The following is a 24060-nucleotide window of genomic DNA, read 5'->3' on the forward strand; positions in this document are numbered from 1 at the left end:
CCCCGAGTCAATTCATTTCGGGTTCATGCATATTTCTTCCGCCGAGGTTATCCAAATTGTCCATTTCATCCCCCTCTTTTTTAAGTTCAATTTTTCTGTCGCCTAATGTGACGGAAAACAAGAGTTGCGGGGACAGATCTGTGAAAAAATTGTCTGTCCATTATTCTTACTTTAGGATGACATACGGTTAGCATGGATTTGCACAGCTATCAATACGTGCTGTTAATACGCAAGACAGAGTCCGTCAATAACTCTGATATGAAAATTTCCATTCAACTATTGTTAAACCGGTTATGTGGTAAAAAAGTTTACTACCTTTGCTCTATTTCTGTGAGAAACGAATTTCTTAGGAAAAGTGTTTGAGACTACACGATTCTCTCTTTCTTTACTCTGTTTTCTAGATAGTTTAAACACGTAGGACAGATAACAGATAAAATATATTTGCACAATAAATCACGACGTCAATAAACAAGAAATGAGACGATACTCTCTTGCGATAGTAAATCATTTATTGCACATACAAATGGATTCGGCATGGTGTGTAAAAATAAAACTACTAACAACAGAAAGGCGTGTTTTCCCAATGTAAAGAAAGTGACCCAAAAATGATGATAACACGAAAGTTCACCAAAAATGGTTTAAATCAGAATTTAACTGCAAAATCGCAGTGTTTTAAAATCATAATCGCAGTGTATTAAAAAATCAATTATTTTCCATGTGGTCCATGTGGTCCATATGGTGCATATGGTCCATATGGTGCATATGTTCCATATGGTTGAATAATTCTCTGACTTGAAACCTAAAAATGTAATCACCAGCGTCAGTCACATAGTTTTTGGAAGTCTTTCATAATGATAACTTGAAAAATAACTGACAGAATCAAGAATCTTTTGTATATTTTCTTGTTAAGAATTATTTTTGTTTTTATTTTAATGAACAATTGCAAAAGCATTTGAATAGACCAAAAAGGAATTCATTAGATCTTTTTAGTGGCATTCAGTCATTTTGAAATGTTTTTTGTTGCTTTGATTCAAATTATGTTTCATATGGCACAAGAAAAGAAAAATTGTAAATGAACAAAGTACAACTGTTTTGCAAACTGAGATTTTTAAACAGTCCTAAATGTAAAAATAAACCTGCTACCGATATGCCTTTTATTCCCTGTCGGATTATTATATTTCCAGCCCTCGATTTTTCCTTTTGAAACAAGTCCGGTTCAAAATGGTAATGCATTGCATCATCAACCAAGTCCCTGCATACAGAATGGCACTTCACGAACTCCTAAAAGACATTATCATCACACTATTCATTTAAACATATTCAGGTACAAGAACCTGTTTTCGAATGGTGTTGAAAAGAAAGTGTTTTGACACAAATTGAAGCCTGATCAAACTAAAAAGTGTTGAGAATTTCTCTTCTCGCTTTGGGAAATCTTGTTTTGTCCATGTTACTAGGGCATTGAACAAATTGTCCTCTGATTGTACCTTAATTTATGTAAAAAATTTAAACTTTTTCTGGCATCCTACAGTAACACATGATTGAAACTTGCCTTTGTATCATCAGATTTTAAGAAAAACTCAAGGTCATTGTAAGAAAGTTCTAAAAACTCTTTGACCAAACACACATCGTCAAAATTTTTAAGAATAAATTGATTTATTTGTTCATGAGTTGGTCTCAAACAATACAATTCACTAATGCGCTTCAACTCCAAGCAGTTATTTGCATTAACTGATTTCAAAAAGAATACACCTATGACTTGCAGCAAATCTAAAAAGAAACAAAAACAATATTTTGAAGATAATGACATTTTGAAACTATTAAGAAACACTTTCTATCGAAAGAAAGTCCACCACAATTCAAAATTATCGGTGTTAAAATCTTTATGGAACCCAACATTAAAACATGTGTAGTTTTGCACCTTATCATTTGCGTCAACCATTTTGAATTTGTTGAACTATAGAATGAAGTGGAAACAAAAACTATGGATTTATTTATCTAAACAGGCAAAATACAAAAACCATGTAGATGTTTGTCAGTTTCTACCATATACCATTAAGTTGCATCATAGAAGCAGCTTGTAAAACTTCAGTAGCATTTTCCATTGACAGTTTAATATTTCCAGAATACATGTAGCCAAGTATCTGTTCAAATGCTTGAGCTGTTAATCCATGCAATTTAATACTTTCTGCATACCTCTCTCTCATCTGTAAAAAAACGTCATGGCATAACTAACTGGTTTGACACAAATAGTTTATCCATTAGCAAGAAAACCTTTATTTGCATTTTATTGACAAATACTAAAAAACAGTGTAATACTAATTTGTTTGCATCATACTTTAACAGTGATAGTTTTGCAACAGTGAAAAATCCATCTTTAACATAACTTACATTTGTTTCAAACATGGTAGAAAAATATTCACAACTTGCTGCTAAAACATTTTTGTGAGCTGGAAATTTTTTGTTCTCAACAACAAGCTGAATGTCACAATAAAGGCCACTCTCTCTTTGCCTGCATTTAAGTGAAGTTCAGTAAAAAAAAATTCAAAAATTTAATTTTTAATTTCCATATTGTTCAGTGTTAGCAACATTAATTATCTGAAAAGCACAAATCTTAATATATCGTTCCTGTGGTGGTGAACAAACAAATATGTAAAAAAAACACAAATACAAACTTGTTAATATTTTCCATGCATTTTCTTGTTGTTTGTTTAGGTGCAATCAACTCGTTATTTAGTGAAATGGTTTTTGAAATTTTTTTTATAGTCCCGTACATTTTTTAATAGTCAGTCAATTGTTTCTATATAATTCACACCGTGGCACGATGTATTGCAGCGATCGGACATACTTTTACAGACTGCAAGCAGTCGTAAATACGTTGCTTTTGTTGGGGGGGAATACCCCAATTTATGAATGGTAAAACAATTGTGGTTAGATTAATAATTACCCAACGTTTTTCTACGCGTACCATGAGGAGGTTTACAATAAAAGGTTGACGAACAAGTCAATTCTGCAAAGACAAGCGTGTTCCCTGATCTAATATTAAGGAAGTCAAACGTTTGCTGTAGGTTTCTCCAATTCACTAATTTCTGTTTTCCTTTCTGTTAAAGGGAAACATTCCTTAAAATGCAAGCCTGGATAGGTATCAATTGATTTATCACAGCCATTAAAACATATTTATATGCCGAAATTTCGTAAATCTAGGTATCACCAGTTTTGTTTTCAAATGTGACATAAAATTTGTAAATTTATATGCCAAGAAAACAGCAATGGGGTGTTCACACATAAAAAATGACAGTTTGCTTTACACAATTGTGTTTTACTCATCTTCAATTGCAAAAAATAATAAAAAAAACAATTCATGACTCTTGTCCCGAAAATATTTTTCGCAGACTTCCACCATACTGCAGTAATTTCTTGCAGAATTAAGGTAACAGAAAATTCAATATGCTCTTAGACCCGAGGCCTAATCTGGTTCACGATGTGCGTGTGAACTAGGTCTGATCTCAGCCCTAAAGTTCAATCTGTGACGGAAACTATGGTCTAATTATTTGTGGAAAGCCACAGTCCCTGCAAATCATATACACCTTCATTCCATCTGATTTTAGATTTACTGCACATTTTATTAGAATAACAATTAAATGATATAGCAAGGTAATGATATAAAACAGCTACAGAAAATTTTCTTCGAATTAAGCGAAAAGTAGTTAAATCAACAAAATGAACGCAAATTTTAGCGAACACCCTGCGCTCGCCGCACGGCCACGGTTATTAAAATTACCATTTCAGTTTAGGCATAAAATTAATTTAAACCGGACCAGCTTTCAATCTGAATAGTTTGCACCCCTTCGGGGCATCTCCGAGTTTGCAAATTTTTCCTTCTGCAAAAAACACTTTTGTTTGTGTATTTGTGTATTAAAATTTACTAGAAGCTAAAGATTTTGAAGCTAAAAATAGTAAATGTTGATAAAAAAACATTTCATCCAATTGTGCAATGACAAAAAAGGGTTTACTTTGGCCAACTGTAATCTCGTCCTTCCAGCTCTGTTGATTCACATTAAAGCAATGTAGTTTACCGGTTGCTCTGTAAAAGTTTACCTGGTGCACTGTGCGTCATGTACAAAAGGACATAACACATGAGAAACACTTACTCTCCAATTACCAGTATTTGGTCATCACTGACGAAACACGAAGAAGTTACTCCAAGATTTATTGACTGGCTTTGTATAAAATTCCATCGTAGATTTTGCAGATTGTAGCCAGCAATCAAATCCATATACTCAACTGTGTTGACATAATTACCGCTTGTCATTCCACCTATGTTTAAGAAATAGGTAAACTTCAATGACCTGGTACTTTAATTGCCTTTTAGTTTGTGTTCTCACTACTTTTGTGTCCTAAGTTTGTTTTATATATCAATTGTGCGTTTGCACTGAGAAAAATATTTATGATAAAGGCAACACAAAGGTTAGAGCTAAAATCTGCAAAAACAGATCCTACCGCAAACGTATATACGGTTTCCAACTACACATGCACCAAACTCAGCTCTTGCATGATTTAAATTAGATCCATTAAATGCTTGTGAAGTTTGTACATTATACTGGCTTGTAATGTTGTTTGCTGAAAAGAATTCAAGTGTTGACTAACTTGTACCTTTGAGAAGAAACCTCGAAACACAAGGCTAACCTGGACGACCTTAAAATATAAAATAATATCCATTGCAATGAGTTTGTTATTATATATTTTAGAGATAATACACCTTGTACTGATTTTGCTTGTGTATATCCTCCAATGAGAAAGATATTTGCTGAAGAGCAACATACATTACTAAAAACAGTTGAAAATTTGAATAAAAAATACCTCCATTAGAAACTGAACAAGAGGAAACTCTATAATAAGACGACTGAAAGTTGCAATTAGCGGATTTTCCATTAAAAAAACTTTCTATGGTATTTATCATACTTCCGTTGTTTTCTCCACCAAGTATATACACACTACCTAGAATTGAAAAAAGTTTGAGCTAAAAGAAACCAACAGAAAGTAAATATTGATTGAATCTTTATTTAGTTTTGCAAGATGCTTGAGGAAAGTTATCTACTAATTATAAGTTGTAACAGGATGTCCAGAAAAACAAAGCATATCATTTAATTAAACAAGTGTTTCATACTTTTTGATTTTTTTTGAAACGCCTTTTATGTTAAGTATAGTTTTTGCCACTTTTTTGTTTTAAAGATACCATTTGCAGACACTGCAGTTGCATTTGCTCTTGCAGTGATTAAATTCCCCTTATTCTTCCACTTTGTGCCATCAAATGAGATAATGGACGTTGTTGCAACATTTGAATTTGGATCCGAAAATCCACCAAAGAAAAACACTTTGCCTTGATGATAAACTACAGCACTTGCATAACTCACATGCATTTCTGGTTGTTTCATCTTGTAACAAACAATCAAATATTAGGTAATATCCAGGCTAAAACAATTTAAACGCACAGTGCAGCGAACAGAGGTTAATGGTAAGTAAGTGTAATGACATGTTTACCTTTTTCAAAGATGTTTTGTTGCCTATAGGTAATTGTTGTATTATGTTGTCTTGTGTGAGCAAACAGACATCACGAATTCCTGTATATAAATACATTAAAATATGCTGGACCCTGGTTTACATCATAAACTACATCATGTTGATATTATGGACAGCATGGGTGTGTTTATTTATATTTATTTTATGGAAGGTTATATGAGGGGAAATTACATAAAATTTGACGTACACAGATTACATATTATTAAATACACACCCATACCTAAATGTGAATTTCCACTAATTTTACGTAGTTGTATCAAAGTGAAAAGGGAAAAGAACTTCTTTTCTCGTTTTTCTAAATCATGATTTGTCCAAGCTGCCAGAGCAGCAAATAAATCATCCTCAGAATCAACCTGAATACAAATTACACAGAACATTACAATACACAGCATGTTAGGAACACAAAACAAAAAGTTTACACATAATTTATTGAAAGACTTTATTTCAACTACTATGAATTTTTTATAAAAATGATACTTACAATAATTTCATTTGATTTTACATAAACTTTAAGTTCATCATCAGATAGTTCCAGGAAGTTTTTGGACAAACAAACTTCCCAAAATTGTCCAGAATACATTCCTCTGCCTTTTTTTGAAGAGAATTTAAAGAAAAAAGCTCACCAATTTTCTTTAATTCAAGTGAATTTGTTGGATCCACAATTTCAAGCAGATATTCATCGATAGTTTTCAATAAGTCTGGAACATACAAAATCGTGCCCAATTGTTTATTTGCAGGCACCAAGGTATGATGATTGCCATTTCTGTGTCCTATGCTTTTTTTGCAAATCTATTGCAGGAACCAACAAATTTTGCACTTTTTCTAATTACAGATTTTATTAAACAATTACATTTCATTTGCATCATTGATGCTGCTTTCAACACTTCCATTACATTATCCATGGAGAGTTTTATTTGTCCTGAGTACATAAAATCAATAATCAGCTCCATTGCTTCTGACTGGACTTCATTTAGCTTTACAGTTTCTGCATATTTCTCTTTCATCTAAAATAAAACAATTCATAATCACATTTATAAAATATCAATGGCATTATTTCATAAGCTAATATTCCTTGGTAGTATGAGCTCCTGAGTTGATAGCCTTTATTGGTGCCCAAGCCATTCTGTTTGCGTCTAATATTCATCGCCATAGTTATTTTTAGAGCAAAATACATATGATTAAATTTTTGGTACAAAAACAAGCAAAGAGCATGTGTTCCTGCATGAAATTAACATTACTTACATTTGTTCGAAACATGGTGGCAAAATAATCACTGCTTGCTGCAAGAACATTTCTATGAGCTGGAAATTTCTTGCTTTTCACAATCAGCTTAATGTCACACAGAAATCCTTCTTCCCTTTGCCTGGATAAAGGTTTGGATTAGATTCTCTGTTTGGGGTAGGTAAGCTTTTGCAACAGTTCAAAACATCTAGATTCCCAAAATGTATGTGGTAACCTACAGAACAGAAAATCATACCAATGCCAGAAAATATGATGGGCTTATTCTCTGTGCAAATAATTTTAAGAAAGTTTTATCATTAAAATAACATTTATGCATGTCATTAGAAAAAAAGTAACAAACAGATGTTTCTTAAGATACTACCACAAAATAAAAAAAAATCAAACCTGTTCATATTTGAAAGACAATCAGAGGGGAAATCATGAATAGTCAAAAGCTTTTCGTGGCTCATTATTGTTTACAAGTACACAAGCACTAAAAGACTCCAAATAATCTTTCAAACTGTGCTACCAACAAATATCAATTGACAGGGTGAAGGGCCACGCCTATTCATTGCAAATATTTGATTAAAGTTCCCCTTTTTGTTAAACATTACACGGGAACAAAGACAAGTAGGCAATAGCAGCCAAAAATTGTTTTTATCCCTCCAACAAATATGGTATATTACCTATATATTTTGGGTTATGGTAATGTTGTTTTTTGTGCGACAAACAAACCGCATTGTTCTTTCTTACAAGCTGTAAAATCACCAAAATAGTGAAACCAATCTTTCGCTGGTGGGGGAGCTCGCATTTACGACATGATACCATAATCAAATATTTACCTGTTGCGACCTGTATGCCAAATTTTGATACAGTTGTGCGAAATATGAGCCTCAAGCTTGGTCTTAACAATATTATTTATGATCGATGGGAAATCCTATTTGATTAACGCTATAGGCATAAGATCGCACGTGAGTTCTAATTGTTGTGTGTTATAATCGGACTTTAATTGAAAATCTGATGCAAACACTTCACAAATATTTATTGTATCAAGATCAGTTTTGGATACATTTTGAAAGACACGCAAGAATACCAATGCGAAAGTGTCAGCGAACAGTTAACAAAAGACGCACACTTACACAAAACAATGAAGGACAAAACAATATCACACGAAGGACACGAATCACGTGTTTACACAACCCGGCTACACTTCGAAATGAAACACGATTGACAAGGCTGACCTAAGAATACCTTTACCCATAACACAGTGGAGAGAGATTCCGAACAATGACATACTGGCCATGCAAGTCCATGAATGCAAACGTTGATATGTAACGCAAAGTTACGTTACATCACACATGTTGAAAGAATATCATTTTGCGATCCATATGCGTAGTTTCTGAACAAAATAAGCGGCTACGTTTCGCGACCTTTTGAAGCCAGATAGGTAACATGGGGTTATAGCGTCTTGTATTGTTTGCCCATGCATGGAGATGGAGCTATTTGCATCGTAAATTAAACCAGTCATGTTAAGTTAGGCGATCTGCTGTTATGGAACTAATTAAGCACGTTTATTACTAATCTGCAAAGTTGATTCTAGGAGTTGGTCCTAGAGGAATGTTATGCAATGTTGACGTATATCATAGTCTCACTCGTATTCCCGTGTTCTAGGAATCACGTGATACTCTCCAGGCTGTAAAATCAGACAAACCGAACACACCACAACCATCTTTTAAAATAACGTTCTGCAGGCGTAATGCATTTACCAGCAGTCTAGCTGTCTTCACCAGAGGACAAGAACCCGTGCGCGTTCTGTATGAAAGTTAAAATAAAATGCAACGAAAGTCAACATCACCATGTTTGTTCATCAATCAGTGTTTGCCTTCCTCATTACCGTCGCTTTTCGGTTGGTGGTCGGATGGAGGTTGAGCTATTTATCCAAGCATGCAGCAGGTGTTTTTTCTATTCGCGACTGGTGATGTTTGTTTAATATATTTTCGACAAATGCAGGGTTTTGCGAGGAGTACAATCAGCAAAATAAAAATTAATCTTTTACCTCTCTCTTTTTTTGGTTCACAATTGCTAAAATTTTATCCATATCCACGTGAACCGTTCACCAGTAAAAGAAACTCTTCCCTATAAGTGATGACACAAGATTCATTTCCAATGTTGTTTGGATGAAGTTTATTGCTATTTCATATTGCCCATTTACAAAATTTTCAGTTAGTACAACGAATTGTTTATTTTGTAAGGGTTTGGCCGACTATATTGCGGTAGATTAACTCTTTACTGTGTCTCATTGGCGCTAACTCGTGATTTTCAATAGTTGTTGATCCAAAATCTATCGAACTGTCTCTTTACAGAATCACCAACAAACAGTTTAATCCGGATAAACAAAGCTGCTTGGGTAGTTGTTCCACAAATAATTTTGACCAGAGTGTGTAGATAAGGTGGTGAAACTAACATAAGAACATAAATGTTACAATTTCTTAATTCTTTTCTTCTGAAATATCCGCCTCACCCATTCGAAAATCTTTATACAGAATCTGTTTTTAGTCTGAAGAGTTTTGATCCTTTCAGAGCATCTCCGAGTTTGCAGATTTTTTCGCCTGTAATAAATCATCGTGACATTTTGTTCAGATACCGAAGGATTAACTAAAATGTTTACCATGACACACTGCTATCTCGTCTTTCCACTCTTGTGTCTCCGAATCAAAGCACTGCAGCTGATCAGTGTTACTGCAAAAATTACATATGTGGAGGAACATATTCAATCCGAAAAGCTCTTACCCTCCAAGAATCAGGATTTTGTTAACACTAAGTAAACAAGCCGATGTTACACCAAGGTTTATTGATTGGTTCGGCAAACACGTCCAACTGAAATTTTGAATATTGTAGCCGCCATCAATATAATCCATGTACTCAACTGTGTTGACATAAGCATCATTTGCCTTTCCACCTTAAATTTTGCATTTTAAATTTGTAAAACTAGAAAGCATGTCAGGCTGTTAATTTGTATTCTTTGATTTAATTTGTATAATATGATCTTGACGAAAAATTTATGTTTTTATAATATGTTTACGCTCAGTTATTTGTTATAGGGTTGTGGCCCAAAAAATGTAACTATACAACACAAACTTTAACCAGGCAACTGTCATCAACCATAACATATACACAAGTACAGTTAAAAGCATAGTGCATTTTTGGCCAGATTTACTCTTCAGGTAATTTTTAGTTAATAAAAGAAGGTCAGAAAATTTTTTACTGATTTTAACAACATTATTTTACACTTCGGATAAATAAAATAATATATGACTTTAAGAGATAAAAAGATACCGCACACGTAGATTCGGTTTCCAACTGTAAATGCCCCAAATTCTGCCCTTGGGTAATTCAAGTTACACCCATGGAATACTTGTGAAGTTTGCATGTTATACTGGCTTGTAATGGTAGTTGTCGAAATTGAATTTTTTTTGGCCAGTCGAAGTGATATTTTTGCACGTCGATTCCCTGTCCTCATGCTTGCAGTTTCTGAAATTTAATCAACTGATTTTCAACTTGTCCATACGTCAACAAAACATGGATTGCAAAGCTGATTTGGCTGACCTTTAATTATACCTTGCGCTTGTTTTGCTTGTGCGTACCCCCCAATAAGAAAGATATTTTCTAAAGAGAAAAGCTTCTTTAAAATAAAAGAAGTAAAAATGACTCATTTTAAAAACAAGGAAAACCTCTAATTGTAACTGAAGAAGGGGAAACTCTTGCATATTGTGACCTGAAGTTGGGACAGTTCTCACATCTTCCACCAACAAACATTTCTGTGTTGAGCTCCACACTCCCATTGTTTTCTCCACAGAGTATGTAGATATTTCCTGACATATAACAGGATCAATTAGACTGTCAAATAAAGAATGGTGATGAATAATTCACCTGACTTGCAGGCATAATAACACCTGACTTGCAGGCATCACCAGTATCGCCAAAAACAACAAAACAACGAAGTTAACCAACAGTAATAGCGATACTGATGATGCCCACAAGTCAGGTGAAATATATATATCGATAAGAAATTACAAAGACAGACGACTTAGGATTATTCATCACCATTCTGTGTTATCCGTTACTGAGTCTCTGTCAGCCATAGAGTATATACAGGCGATTCCAAGTTATCAAACTCTCATTGTCAAATAAGTGCAAAAAAACCATTGTTAATGAAAATAAACTTTGCCTAAGAGTAAAGTCTTGTAATTTTTAATAATAAGAGTTGTGACTTACATCCTAATTTTGTATACAAAACAGTATAAATGGCATGTTTATTACAAATTTGATTTTGTGTTTTCAGTAAGTTTCAGACATTGCCACTGTTTTGATTTGCCAGGTCTCATCAGTGCATATTTAATAAATTTTTAATTTGTAAATTGGAACATAGGCTACCCCTCATAGACACGGCAGTTGCATTTGCTCTTGCACACAGCAAATTTCCTTCATTTTTCCACATTCTTCCATCAAATGAGATAATGGAGGTTGTTGCAACATTTGAATTTCGGTTTGAAAATCCACCAAAGAAAAACACTTTACCATGATGCAACACCACAGCACTTGCATAACTCACATTCATTGAAGGCTGTTTAATCTTAACAAACAATTAATTTTGGCCCCAAGCAAACCAATAAGTAATGTACATTTTAAATATATGTAGTCGAAAAATATTTTTTTATAATATATAAGTGATTTTAGGTTGGAATAAATGATAGAAAAAGTTTACCTTTTTCACAGAAGTTTGGTTGCCAGTTGACAACTGTTGTATTTCATCATCTGGTGTAAGCAAACATATATCACAACGTCCTGTCCAAAACATATATGATAACAGAAATTGAATTTGCACAATAATTAACAAAAAAAGAAAAAAATTTTACAAAACTATTTTAGACCCAATAAAAATCTGTTTATCTGCCTAGTAAAACATCTATTGGCAGGAAAAAAAGAAAAACAAATTAAATGAGGATGTACTTTAGGAATAACAGTGTATGTTTTGTATTTGTGTCTTTGGGATTTTCAAAACAGTAGAATCATACCTGAATGTATATTACCACCAATTTTACGCAATTGTATCAAAGTAAAAAGTGAAAAGAACTTTTTTTCCCTGTTTTCTAAATCATGATTTGTCCAAGCTGCTAAGGCTGTAAACAAATCATCCTCAGAATCCACCTAAACACAAACTCACACTATGGATTCCTACTGTATACCAACCAAAACCTGTAAGGGGAACAGAAAACAAATATAAAATTTACAAAATAAAAAATATTTTAATCAAAAAGTAAGTTAATAGAAAATTCTGAAAAATCCACTCACTAGGATTTTATCTGATTTCAGATAAACTTTAAGTTCGTCATCAGATAGTTCCAGGAAATTTTTGGACAAACAAACTTCAACAAAATTGTCCAAAATACATTCCTGTGCCTTTTCTTGAAGAGAATTTAAAGAGAATAATTCAGCAATTTTCTTTAACTCCAGTGCATTTGTTGGATCCACAATTTCAAGCAAATATTCATCGATAATTGTCAACAAATCTGAAACATATAAAAAAAATTCTTAAAAAGAAACAAGACATGTAGATTACAATTTTTGTTGTTGCCCATGCCATGTTAATTGTAAAATTATTGTTTTTACTACTTTTAAATATTTGTTTTGTATCACTGTCATGCAGTGACATTTTTCAAATTAAAACCAATGTTTTATTTACCTATTGTTTACAGTTTTTATTCAAAAATATTTGCAAATTCAAGTCTAAATTTATTCAGAATTTGGTGATTGGGCATATTTTTGAGCACATTGTCTGCAGGAGAACAAACTTATTGCAGCTACATTGGAGAGCACACATCAACGTTTTGTAGATGTATGCCCAATGAAGAATGTGTTGTTACTTTGATGTCATTATGTAGAGGAGAGATAGGCCTCACAAAAAATGGTTATGTGGTTGAACGATTTACTTCGGTCAAATCACCAGGGGGAAGCTAAAGCATTTATCCAACATCCAATTTTGATCAGAATGTGTAGATCAGATATGATCCTTTCATAAAATCACAATTGATTGGCCCCTTAAATAATTCATTTTTCTGTAAATACTGCATGAAGTTTTTGCTGCATTTTGGTCCTAATTTTCCAGCACCAAAGTAACTATCAGATTCAAAATACCCAAACCTCCCGTAGAATGGCCCTAAACATGCTCACATTTGCTACAGCAACAGCACATGCATATGTGCTCATTAAATGCAACTACAAAATTTTCCTTGGTGTCAGTTGTTATGTAAAGTCATCCTTTCTTTGTGACATAGGATACAAGGCTGGTGGGACATCTTTAGATGGATGTTCAGATATGTTGTCAATGGCAGATATTAATTAAAATTACTTGTCATTTGCATCATTGAAGCTGCTTGCAACACTTCCATTACGTTATCCATGCAGAGTTTAATTTTTCCAGAATACACAAATTCAAGAATCTGTTTGATTGCTTCTGGCTGAACTTCATTTAGTTCAACAGTTTCTGCATATTTCTCTTTCATCTAAAATAAAACAATTCATAACCACATTTACAAAATATAAATGGTAATTTGTAAGCTAATATTTCTTATTGATATGTGCACCTGCCTTAATTACCTTTATGGTTTTATTGGTGCCCAATCCATTTTAGTTCTTTGCCTATTGTTCATCCGCCATATTTTTTTTGCAAAATGAACATGATTTGATTTGTCATAAAAACAAGTAAAAAGGATGTTGTTTCATGAAATTAACATTACTTACATTTGTACGAAACATGGTGGCAAAATAATCACTGCTTGCTGCAAGAACATTTCTATGAGCTGGAAATTTCTTGCTTTTGACAATAAGCTTAATGTCACACAGAAATCCTTCTTCTCTTTGTCTGGATAAAGGTTTGGATTAGATTCCCTGTGATGGTTTAGGGTATGTAAGTTTTTGCAACAGTTCAAAACATTGTGATTCCCAAATTCTATGTGGTAACCCATTGAACTAAAAATCATACCAATACAATTTATGTATATAATTAGAAAAAAAGGTAACAAATAAAAGTTTCTTACGATACTGCCATAAAATGATAAAAATCAGACCTGTTCATGTTTGAAAGACAATCAGAAGGAAAATCTTGAATAGTTAAAAGCTTTTCGTGGCTCATTTTTGTTTACAAGTTCACCAACACTAAAAAGAGACGTAAATGATCTTTCATACTGCGCTACCAACAAATATAAATTGCAAGGGTGCAGGACCAGTACGCCTATTCATTGCAAATATGTGATTAAAGTTCCTCTTTTTGTGAAACATAACAGGGAAAAAAAGACAAATGCAATACCAACCATAATTTTTTTATCCCCCACAACAAATAGGGTATATTACCTTTATATTTTGGGTAACGGAAATGTTTGTTTTTGTGCACGACGCATTGTTCTTTTCTACATGCTGTAAAATTACCAAAATAGTGAGCATTCTTTCGCTGGTGGGGAATGCCCGCGTTTATGACATGGAGGATTCCAGAATCGAATATTTACCTGTTGCGACCGATATGCAAAATTTTGATACCGATATGCCAAATATGAGCCTCAAGGTGGGTCTTAACAATATTATTTGCGATCGATGGGAAATCTTATTTGATCAACGGATTTGACATAAGATCGCACGTGAGTTCTAATTGTTCTGTGTACTAATCTGATTTATTGAAAACCTGATACACTACTACACAAATATTTATTATGTCAAGATCAGTTTTGGGTACATTTTAAAAGACACGCAAGAATACCAATGCGAAACTTAGTGAATTTACGCCCAAACGCTCAAACAAAACTGAACAAACACCAAAAGAACTGAGGAGAGCACAGTACAGCCGCGCTGCCTTGCCTCGTCAGAACACACGCGGAAAGTTCAATTATTTAAACCGAAGAGAAACAAAGCGATCGAAGTGTCAGCGAACAGTTAACTAAAGACGCACACAAAACTATGAAGGACAAAACAATATCATACAAAGGACACGAATCACGTGAATACACAACCCGGCTACACTTCGAAATGAAACACGCTTGACAAGACACTACCTAAAGAATGCCTTTACCCATAACACAGTGGAGAGAGATTCCGAACAATGACAAACTGAACATGCAAACCTAAGTCCATGAATGCAAACGTTGATATGTAACTCAAAATTACGTTACATCACACATGTGGAAAGAATATCATTTTGCGCTCCATATGCCTAGTTTCTGAACACAATATTTAAGCGTCTACGTTTTGCGACCTTGGTAACATGGGGTTGTAGCATCTTGTATTGTTTGCACAAGCATGGAGCTATTTGCATCGTAAATTGAACCAGTCATGTTTAGTTAAGCGATCTGCTGTTCTGGAACTAATTATGAACGATCATTACGAACCACCAAAGTTGCTTCTAGGAGTTGGTCCTAGAGCAATGTTATGCAATGTTGACGTATATCATAGTCTCACTCGTATTCCAGTTTTCTAAGAATCATGCGATAATTTCCAGGCTGTAAAATTAGACAAGCCGAACACGCCACATTAATCTTTTCTCAAAATGACGTTCTGCAAACATGATGCCTTTTCCAGCAGTCTAGCTGTCTTCGCCAGCGGACCAGAACGTGTGCGCATTCTGTATGGGAGTAAACATTAAATGCACCGAAAGTCAACATCACCATGTTTGTTCATCAGCGAGTGCTTGTCTTCCTCACTACCGTCGCTTTTCGTTTGGTGTTCGGGTGGAGGTTGCGCTATAGGGTACTTAATGTCCCAATTTTCATTTTCATTCATACGTAATTTTTCTTCAGTTAGTAAATGTATACCGGTCCGTGGTTAAAGAAAACAGTGCTTCTGTGTAACAAGAAATTTTTTGAGACTGCACTTTTATATTTCTCTCTCTCTCTCTTCTCTCTCTCTCTCTCTCTCTCTCTCTCTCTCTCTCTCTCTCTCTCTCTCTCTCTCTCTCTCTCTCTCTCTCTCTCTCTCTCTCTCTTCTCTCTTTCTTCACATCGTTTTTTAGATAGTTTAAACACATAGGACCAATAACAGATAAAATATATTTGCACAATGAATCACGACGTTAATAAACAAGAAATGAGACGTTACTCTTTTGCGGTAGTAAATCATTTATTGCACATACAAATTGATTCGGCATGGTGCGTAAAAATAAAACAACTAACAACAGAAAGGCGCGTTTTCCCAATATAAGGAATAGTAAACCCAAAATAATGATAACACGTAAACACACCAGAAATGGTTTAAATCAGAATTTAACTGCAAAATCGTAGTGTTTTGAAACTCAATTATTTTCCAGGTGACACATACGTTGTATATGGTCCATATGGCTGAATAATTCTCTGACTTGAAACCTAAAAATAAAAAAATAACCACCAGCGTCAATCGCATTGTTTTTGGAAGACTTTCATATACAAATAATAACTTGAAAAATAACTGTCAGAATCAAGATTCTTTTGCATATTTTGTAGCCTTGTCAAGGTTTAATTTTTTTTAATTTTAACATTTGAATAGATCAAAACGGCATTCACAAAATTTTTTTAGAGGCATTCAGTTGCAAAATATAGGCTACATACCGTAAAGATTTGAAAAATATTTAGGTGCAATAATTTAACTTAATTTGAAATGTTTTTTGTTGCTTTGATTCAAATTATGTTTCATATGTCACAAGAAAAGAAAATTGGAAATGAACAAAGTGCAACAGTTTTGCAAACTGAGATTTTTAAACAGTCCTAAATGTAAAAATAAACCTGCTACCGATATGCCTTTCTTTTCCCGTTGGATTATTATATTTCCAGCCCTCGATTTTTCTTTTTGAAATAAGTCCGGTTCAAAATGGTAATGCATTGCATCATCAACCAAGTCCCTGCATACTGAATGGCATTTCACGAACTCCTAAAAGACATTATCATCACACTATTCATTTAAACATATTCAGGTACAAGAACCTGTTTTCGAATGGTGTTGAAAAGAAAGTGTTTTGACACAAATTGAAGCCTGATCCAACTAAAAAGTGTTGGAAATTTCTCTTCTCGCTTTGGGAAATCTTGTTTTGTCCATGTTACTAGGGCATTGAACAAATTGTCCTCCGATTGTACCTTAATTTATGTAAAAAATTTAAACTTTTTCTGGCATCCTACAGTAACACATGATTGAAACTTGCCTTTGTATCATCAGATTTTAAGAAAAACTCAAGGTCATTATAAGAAAGTTCTAAAAACTCTTTGACCAAACACACATTGTCAAAATTTTTAAGAATAAATTGATTTATTTGTTCATGAGTTGGTCTCAAACAATACAATTCACTAATGCGCTTCAACTCCAAGCAGTTATTTGCATTAACTGATTTCAAAAAGAATACACCTATGACTTGCAGCAAATCTAAAAAGAAACAAAAACAATATTTTAAAGATAAATACATTTTGAAACTATCAAGAAACACTTTTTGTTGAAAGAAAGTCCACCACAATTCAAAATTATCGGTGTTAAAATCTTTATGGAACCCAACATTAAAACATGTGTAGTTTTGCACCTTATCATTTGCGTCAACCATTTTGAATTTGTTGAACTATAGAATGAAGTGTATACAAAAACTATGGATTTATTTATCTAAACAGGCAAAATAAAAAACCTTGGGCAAAATACAAAAACCATGTAGATGTTTGACAATTTGTACCATATACCATTAAGTTGCATCATAGAAGCAGCTTGTAAAACTTCAGTAGCATTTTCCATTGACAGTTTAATATTTCCAGAATACATGTAGCCAAGTATCTGTTCAAATGCTTGAGCTGTTAATCCATGCAATTTAATACTTTCTGCATACCTCTCTCTCATCTGTAAAAAAAACCTCATGGCATAACTTACTGGTTTGACACAAATAGTTTATCCATTAGCAAGAAAACCTTTATTTGCATTTTATTGACAAATACTAAAAAACAGTGTAATACTAATTTGTTTGCATCATACTTCAAAAGTGATAATTTTGCAACAGTGAAAAATCCATCTGTAACATAACTTACATTTGTTTCAAACATGGTAGCAAAATATTCACAACTTGCTGCTAAAACATTTTTGTGAGCTGGAAATTTCTTGTTCTCAACAACAAGCTGAATGTCACAATAAAGGCCACTCTCTCTTTGTCTGCATTTAAGTGAAGTTTAGTAAAAAAAAATTACGAAAATTTAATTTTAATTTTTATATTGTTCAGTGTTAGCAACATTATTTATCTGAAAAGCACAAATCTTAATATATCGTTCCTGTGGTGGTGAACATACAATTATGTAAAAAAAAACACAAATACAAACTTGTTAATATTTTCCATGCATTTTCTTGTTGTTTGGTTATGTGCAATCAACTCGTTATTTAGTGAAATGGTTTTTGAAATTTTTTTTATAGTCCCGTACATTTTTTAATAGTCAGTCAATTGTTCCTATATAATTCACACCTTGGCACGATGTATTGCAGCGATCGCACATACTTTTACAGATTGCAAGCAGTCGTGTTGCTTTTGTTGGGGGGGAAATACCCAAATTTATGAATGGTAAAACAATTGTGGTTAGATTAATAATTACCCAACTTTTTTCTATGCGCACCATGAGGAGGTTTACAATAAAAGGTTGACGAACAAGCCAATTCTGCCAAGACAAGCGTGTTCCCTGATCTACTATTAAGGAAGTCAAACGTTTTTCTGTTTTCCTTTGTGTTGAAGGGAACCATTTCTTAAAATGCAAGCCTGGATAGGTATCAATTGATTTATCACAGCCATTAAAACATATTTATATGCCGAAATTTCGTAAATCTAGGTATCACCAGTTTTGTATTCAAATGTGATATAAAATTTGTAAATTTATATGCCAAGAAAACAGCAATGGGGTGTTCACACATAAAAAATGACAGTTTGCTTTACACAATTGTGTTTTACTCATCTTCAATTGCAAAAAATAATAAAAAAAAAAATTCGTGACTCTTGTCCCGAAAATAATTTTCGCAGACCTCCACCATACTGCAGTAATTTCTTGCAGAATTAAGGCAACAGAAAATTCAATATGCTCTTAGACCCGAGGCCTAATCTGGTTCACGATGTGCGTGTGAACTAGGTCTGATCTCAGCCCTAAAGTTCAATCTGTGACTGAAACTATGGTCTAATTATTTGTGGAAAGCCACCGTCCCTGCAAATCATATACACCTTCATTCCATCTGATTTTAGATTTACTGCACATTTTATTAGAATAACAATTAAATGATATAGCAAAGTAATGATATAAAACAGCTACAGAAAATTTTCTTCGAATTAAGCGAAAAGTAGTTAAATCAACAAAATGAACTCAAATTTTAGCGAACACCCTGCGCTCGCCGCACGGCCACGGTTATTAAAATTATCATTTCAGTTTAGGCATAAAATTAATTTAAACCGGACCAGCTTTCAATCTGAATAGTTTGCACCCCTTCGGGGCATCTCCGAGTTTGCAGATTTTTCCTTCTGCAAAAAACACTTTTGTTTGTGTATTTGTGTATTAAAATTTACTAGAAGCTAAAGATTTTGAAGCTAAAAATAGTAAATGTTGATAAAAAAACATTTCATCCAATTGTGCAATGACAAAAAAGGGTTTACTTTGGCCAACTGTAATCTCGTCCTTCCAGCTCTGTTGATTCACATTAAAGCAATGTAGTTTACCGGTTGCTCTGTAAAAGTTTACCTGGTGCACTGTGCGTCATGTACAAAAGGACATAACACATGAGAAACACTTACTCTCCAATTACCAGTATTTGGTCATCACTGACGAAACACGAAGAAGTTACTCCAAGATTTATTGACTGGCTTTGTATAAAATTCCATCGTAGATTTTGCAGATTGTAGCCAGCAATCAAATCCATATACTCAACTGTGTTGACATAATTACCGCTTGTCATTCCACCTATGTTTAAGAAATAGGTAAACTTCAATGACCTGGTACTTTAATTGCCTTTTAGTTTGTGTTCTCACTACTTTTGTGTCCTAAGTTTGTTTTATATATCAATTGTGCGTTTGCACTGAGAAAAATATTTATGATAAAGGCAACACAAAGGTTAGAGCTAAAATCTGCAAAAACAGATCCTACCGCAAACGTATATACGGTTTCCAACTACACATGCACCAAACTCAGCTCTTGCATGATTTAAATTAGATCCATTAAATGCTTGTGAAGTTTGTACATTATACTGGCTTGTAATGTTGTTTGCTGAAAAGAATTCAAGTGTTGAGTAACTTGTATCTTTGAGAACAAACCCTCGAAACACAAGGCTAACCTGGACGACCTTAAAATATAAAATAATAACCATTGCAATGAGTTTGTTATTATATATTTTAGAAATAATACACCTTTTACTGATTTTGCTTGTGTATATCCTCCAATGACAAAGATATTTGCTGAAGAGCAACATACATTACTAAAAACAGTTGAAAATTTGAATAAAAAATACCTCCATTAGAAACTGAACAAGAGGAAACTCTATGATAAGACGACTGAAAGTTGCAATTAGCGGATTTTCCATTAAAAAAACTTTCTATGGTATTTATCATACTTCCGTTGTTTTCTCCACCAAGTATATACACACTACCTAGAATTGAAAAAAGTTTGAACTAAAAGAAACCAACAGAAAGTAAATATTGATTGAATCTTTATTTAGTTTTGCAAGATGTTTGAGGAAAGTTATCTACTAATTATAAGTTGTAACAGGATGTCCAGAAAAACAAATCATATCATTTAATTAAACAAGTGTTTCATACTTTTTGTTTTTTTTTGAAACGCCTTTTATGTTAAGTATAGTTTTTGCCACTTTTTTGTTTTAAAGATACCATTTGCAGACACTGCAGTTGCATTTGCTCTTGCAGTGATTAAATTCCCCTTATTCTTCCACTTTGTGCCATCAAATGAGATAATGGACGTTGTTGCAACATTTGAATTTGGATCCGAAAATCCACCAAAGAAAAACACTTTGCCTTGATGATAAACTACAGCACTTGCATAACTCACATGCATTTCTGGTTGTTTCATCTTGTAACAAACAATCAAATATTAGGTAATATCCAGGCTAAAACAATTTAAACGCACAGTGCAGCGAACAGAGGTTAATGGTAAGTAAGTGTAATGACATGTTTACCTTTTTCAAAGATGTTTTGTTGCCTATAGGTAATTGTTGTATTATGTTGTCTTGTGTGAGCAAACAGACATCACGAATTCCTGTATATAAATACATTAAAATATGCTGGACCCTGGTTTACATCATAAACTACATCATGTTGATATTATGGACAGCATGGGTGTGTTTATTTATATTTATTTTATGGAAGGTTATATCAGGGGAAATTACATAAAATTTGACGTACACAGATTACATATTATTAAATACACACCCATACCTAAATGTGAATTTCCACTAATTTTACGTAGTTGTATCAAAGTGAAAAGGGAAAAGAACTTCTTTTCTCGTTTTTCTAAATCATGATTTGTCCAAGCTGCCAGAGCAGCAAATAAATCATCCTCAGAATCAACCTGAATACAAATTACACATAACATTACAATACACAGCATGTTAAGAATGTTAAGAACACAAAACAAAAAGGTTGCACATAATTTATTGAAAGACTTTATTTCAACTACTATGAATTTTTTATAAAAATGATACTTACAATAATTTCATTTGATTTTACATAAACTTTAAGTTCATCATCAGATAGTTCCAGGAAGTTTTTGGACAAACAAACTTCCCCAAAATTGTCCAGAATACATTCCTCTGCCTTTTTTTGAAGAGAATTCAAAGAAAAAAGCTCACCAATTTTCTTTAATTCCAGTGAATTTGTTGGATCCACAATTTCAAGCAAATATTCATCGATAGTTTTCAATAAGTCTGGAACATACAAAATCGTGCCCAATTGTTTATTTGCAGGCACCAAGGTATGATGATTGCCATTTCTGTGTCCTATGCTTTTTTTGCAAATCTATTGCAGGAACCAACAAATTTTGCACTTTTTCTAATTACAGATTTTATTAAACAATTACATTTCATTTGCATCATTGATGCTGCTTTTAACACTTCCATTACATTATCCATGGAGAGTTTTATTTGTCCTGAGTACATAAAATCAATAATCTGCTCCATTGCTTCTGGCTGGACTTCATTTAGCTTTACAGTTTCTGCATATTTCTCTTTCATCTAAAATAAAACAATTCATAATCACATTTATAAAATATCAATGGCATTATTTTATAAGCTAATATTCCTTGGTAGTATGAGCACCTGAGTTGATAGCCTTTATTGGTGCCCAAGCCATTCTGTTTGCGTCTAATATTCATCTGCATAGTTATTTTTAGAGCAAAATACATATGATTAAATTTTTGGTACAAAAACAAGCAAAGAGCATGTGTTCCTGCATGAAATTAACATTACTTACATTTGTTCGAAACATGGTGGCAAAATAATCACTGCTTGCTGCAAGAACATTTCTATGAGCTGGAAATTTCTTGCTTTCCACAATCAGCTTAATGTCACACAGAAATCCTTCTTCCCTTTGCCTGGATAAAGGTTTGGATTAGATTCTCTGTTTAGGGTAGGTAAGCTTTTGCAACAGTTCAAAACATCTAGATTCCCAAAATGTATGTGGTAACCCACTGAGCAGAAAATCATACCAATGCCAGAAAATATGATGGGGTTATTCTCTGTGCAAATAATTTTAAGAAAGTTTTATCATTAAAATAACATTTATGCATGTCATTAGAAAAAAAGTAACAAACAGAGGTTTCTTAAGATACTGCCACAAAATAAAAAAAATCAAACCTGTTCATATTTGAAAGACAATCAGAGGGGAAATCATGAATAGTTAAAAGCTTTTCGTGGCTCATTATTGTTTACAAGTACACCAGCACTAAAAGACTCCAAATAATCTTTCAAACTGTGCTACCAACAAATATCAATTGACAGGGTGCAGGACCACGCATGTTCATTGCAAATATTTGATTAAAGTTCCCTTTTTGTTAAACATTACACGGAAACAAAGACATATGCAATAGCAGCCAAAAATTGTTTTTTATCCCTCCAACAAATATGGTATATTACCTATATATTTTGGGTTATGGTAATGTTGTTTTTTGTGCGACAAACAAACCGCATTGTTCTTTCTTACAAGCTGTAAAATCACCAAAATAGTGAAACCAATCTTTCGCTGGTGGGGGAGCTCGCATTTACGACATGATACCATAATCAAATATTTACCTGTTGCGACCTGTATGCCAAATTTTGATACAGTTGTGCGAAATATGAGCCTCAAGCTGGGTCTTAACAATATTATTTATGATCGATGGGAAATCCTATTTGATTAACGCTATAGGCATAAGATCGCACGTGAGTTCTAATTGTTGTGTGTTATAATCGGACTTTAATTGAAAATCTGATGCAAACACTTCACAAATATTTATTCTATCAAGATCAGTTTTGGATACATTTTGAAAGACAGGCAAGAATACCAATGCGAAAGTGTCAGCGAACAGTTAACAAAAGACGCACACTTACACAAAACAATGAAGGACAAAACAATATCACACGAAGGACACGAATCACGTGTTTACACAACCCGGCTACACTTCGAAATGAAACACGATTGACAAGACTGACCTAAGAATACCTTTACCCATAACACAGTGGAGAGAGATTCCGAACAATGACAAACTGGCCATGCAAGTCCATGAATGCAAACGTTGATATGTAACGCAAAGTTACGTTACATCACACATGTTGAAAGAATATCATTTTTAAATCCATATGCGTAGTTTCTGAACAAAATAAGCGGCTACGTTTCGCGACCTTTTGAAGCCAGATAAGTAACATGGGGTTATAGCGTTTTGTATTGTTTGCCCATGCATGGAGATGGAGATATTTGCATCGTAAATTAAACCAGTCATGTTAAGTTAGGCGATCTGCTGTTATGGAACTAATTAAGCACGTTTATTACTAATCAGCAAAGTTGATTCTAGGAGTTGGTCCTAGAGGAATGTTATGCAATGTTGACGTATATCATAGTCTCACTCGTATTCCCGCGTTCTAGGAATCACGTGATACTCTCCAGGCTGTAAAATCAGACAAACCGAACACACCACAACCATCTTTCAAAATAACGTTATGCAGCCGTAATGCATTTACCAGCAGTCTAGCTGTCTTCACCAGAGGACCAGAACC

At 33.6% G+C, this 24060-nt stretch overlaps 2 protein-coding genes across 2 annotated transcripts; both read right to left on the minus strand.

Moving 5' to 3' along the window:
• Nucleotides 1-9151: 9151 nt before the first annotated feature.
• LOC145889827 (uncharacterized) lies at nucleotides 9152-11256 on the minus strand. Its single transcript, XM_082980864.1, has 8 exons — nucleotides 11233-11256; nucleotides 10530-10670; nucleotides 10405-10464; nucleotides 10135-10329; nucleotides 9589-9757; nucleotides 9467-9537; nucleotides 9320-9407; nucleotides 9152-9257 (listed from the first exon to the last, which is right to left on the minus strand). The coding sequence occupies exons 1-7, from the start codon at nucleotides 11237-11239 to the stop codon at nucleotides 9334-9336; spliced, it is 717 nt and encodes a 238-aa protein (XP_082836990.1). The 5' UTR covers nucleotides 11240-11256; the 3' UTR covers nucleotides 9152-9257; nucleotides 9320-9333.
• An 8875-nt stretch (nucleotides 11257-20131) lies between these two features.
• On the minus strand, nucleotides 20132-22730 carry LOC145889907 (kelch-like protein 38). The gene is made up of 9 exons (XM_082980957.1): nucleotides 22666-22730; nucleotides 22283-22403; nucleotides 21891-22044; nucleotides 21521-21738; nucleotides 21251-21383; nucleotides 20992-21071; nucleotides 20687-20885; nucleotides 20311-20448; nucleotides 20132-20145 (listed from the first exon to the last, which is right to left on the minus strand). The coding sequence occupies exons 1-9, from the start codon at nucleotides 22728-22730 to the stop codon at nucleotides 20132-20134; spliced, it is 1122 nt and encodes a 373-aa protein (XP_082837083.1).
• Between the last annotated feature and the right edge of the window lie 1330 nt (nucleotides 22731-24060).

The sequence above is a fragment of the Ascidia mentula genome, chromosome 2 (genome assembly GCF_947561715.1).
Source record: "Ascidia mentula chromosome 2, kaAscMent1.1, whole genome shotgun sequence".
Classification (NCBI taxonomy): domain Eukaryota; kingdom Metazoa; phylum Chordata; class Ascidiacea; order Phlebobranchia; family Ascidiidae; genus Ascidia; species Ascidia mentula.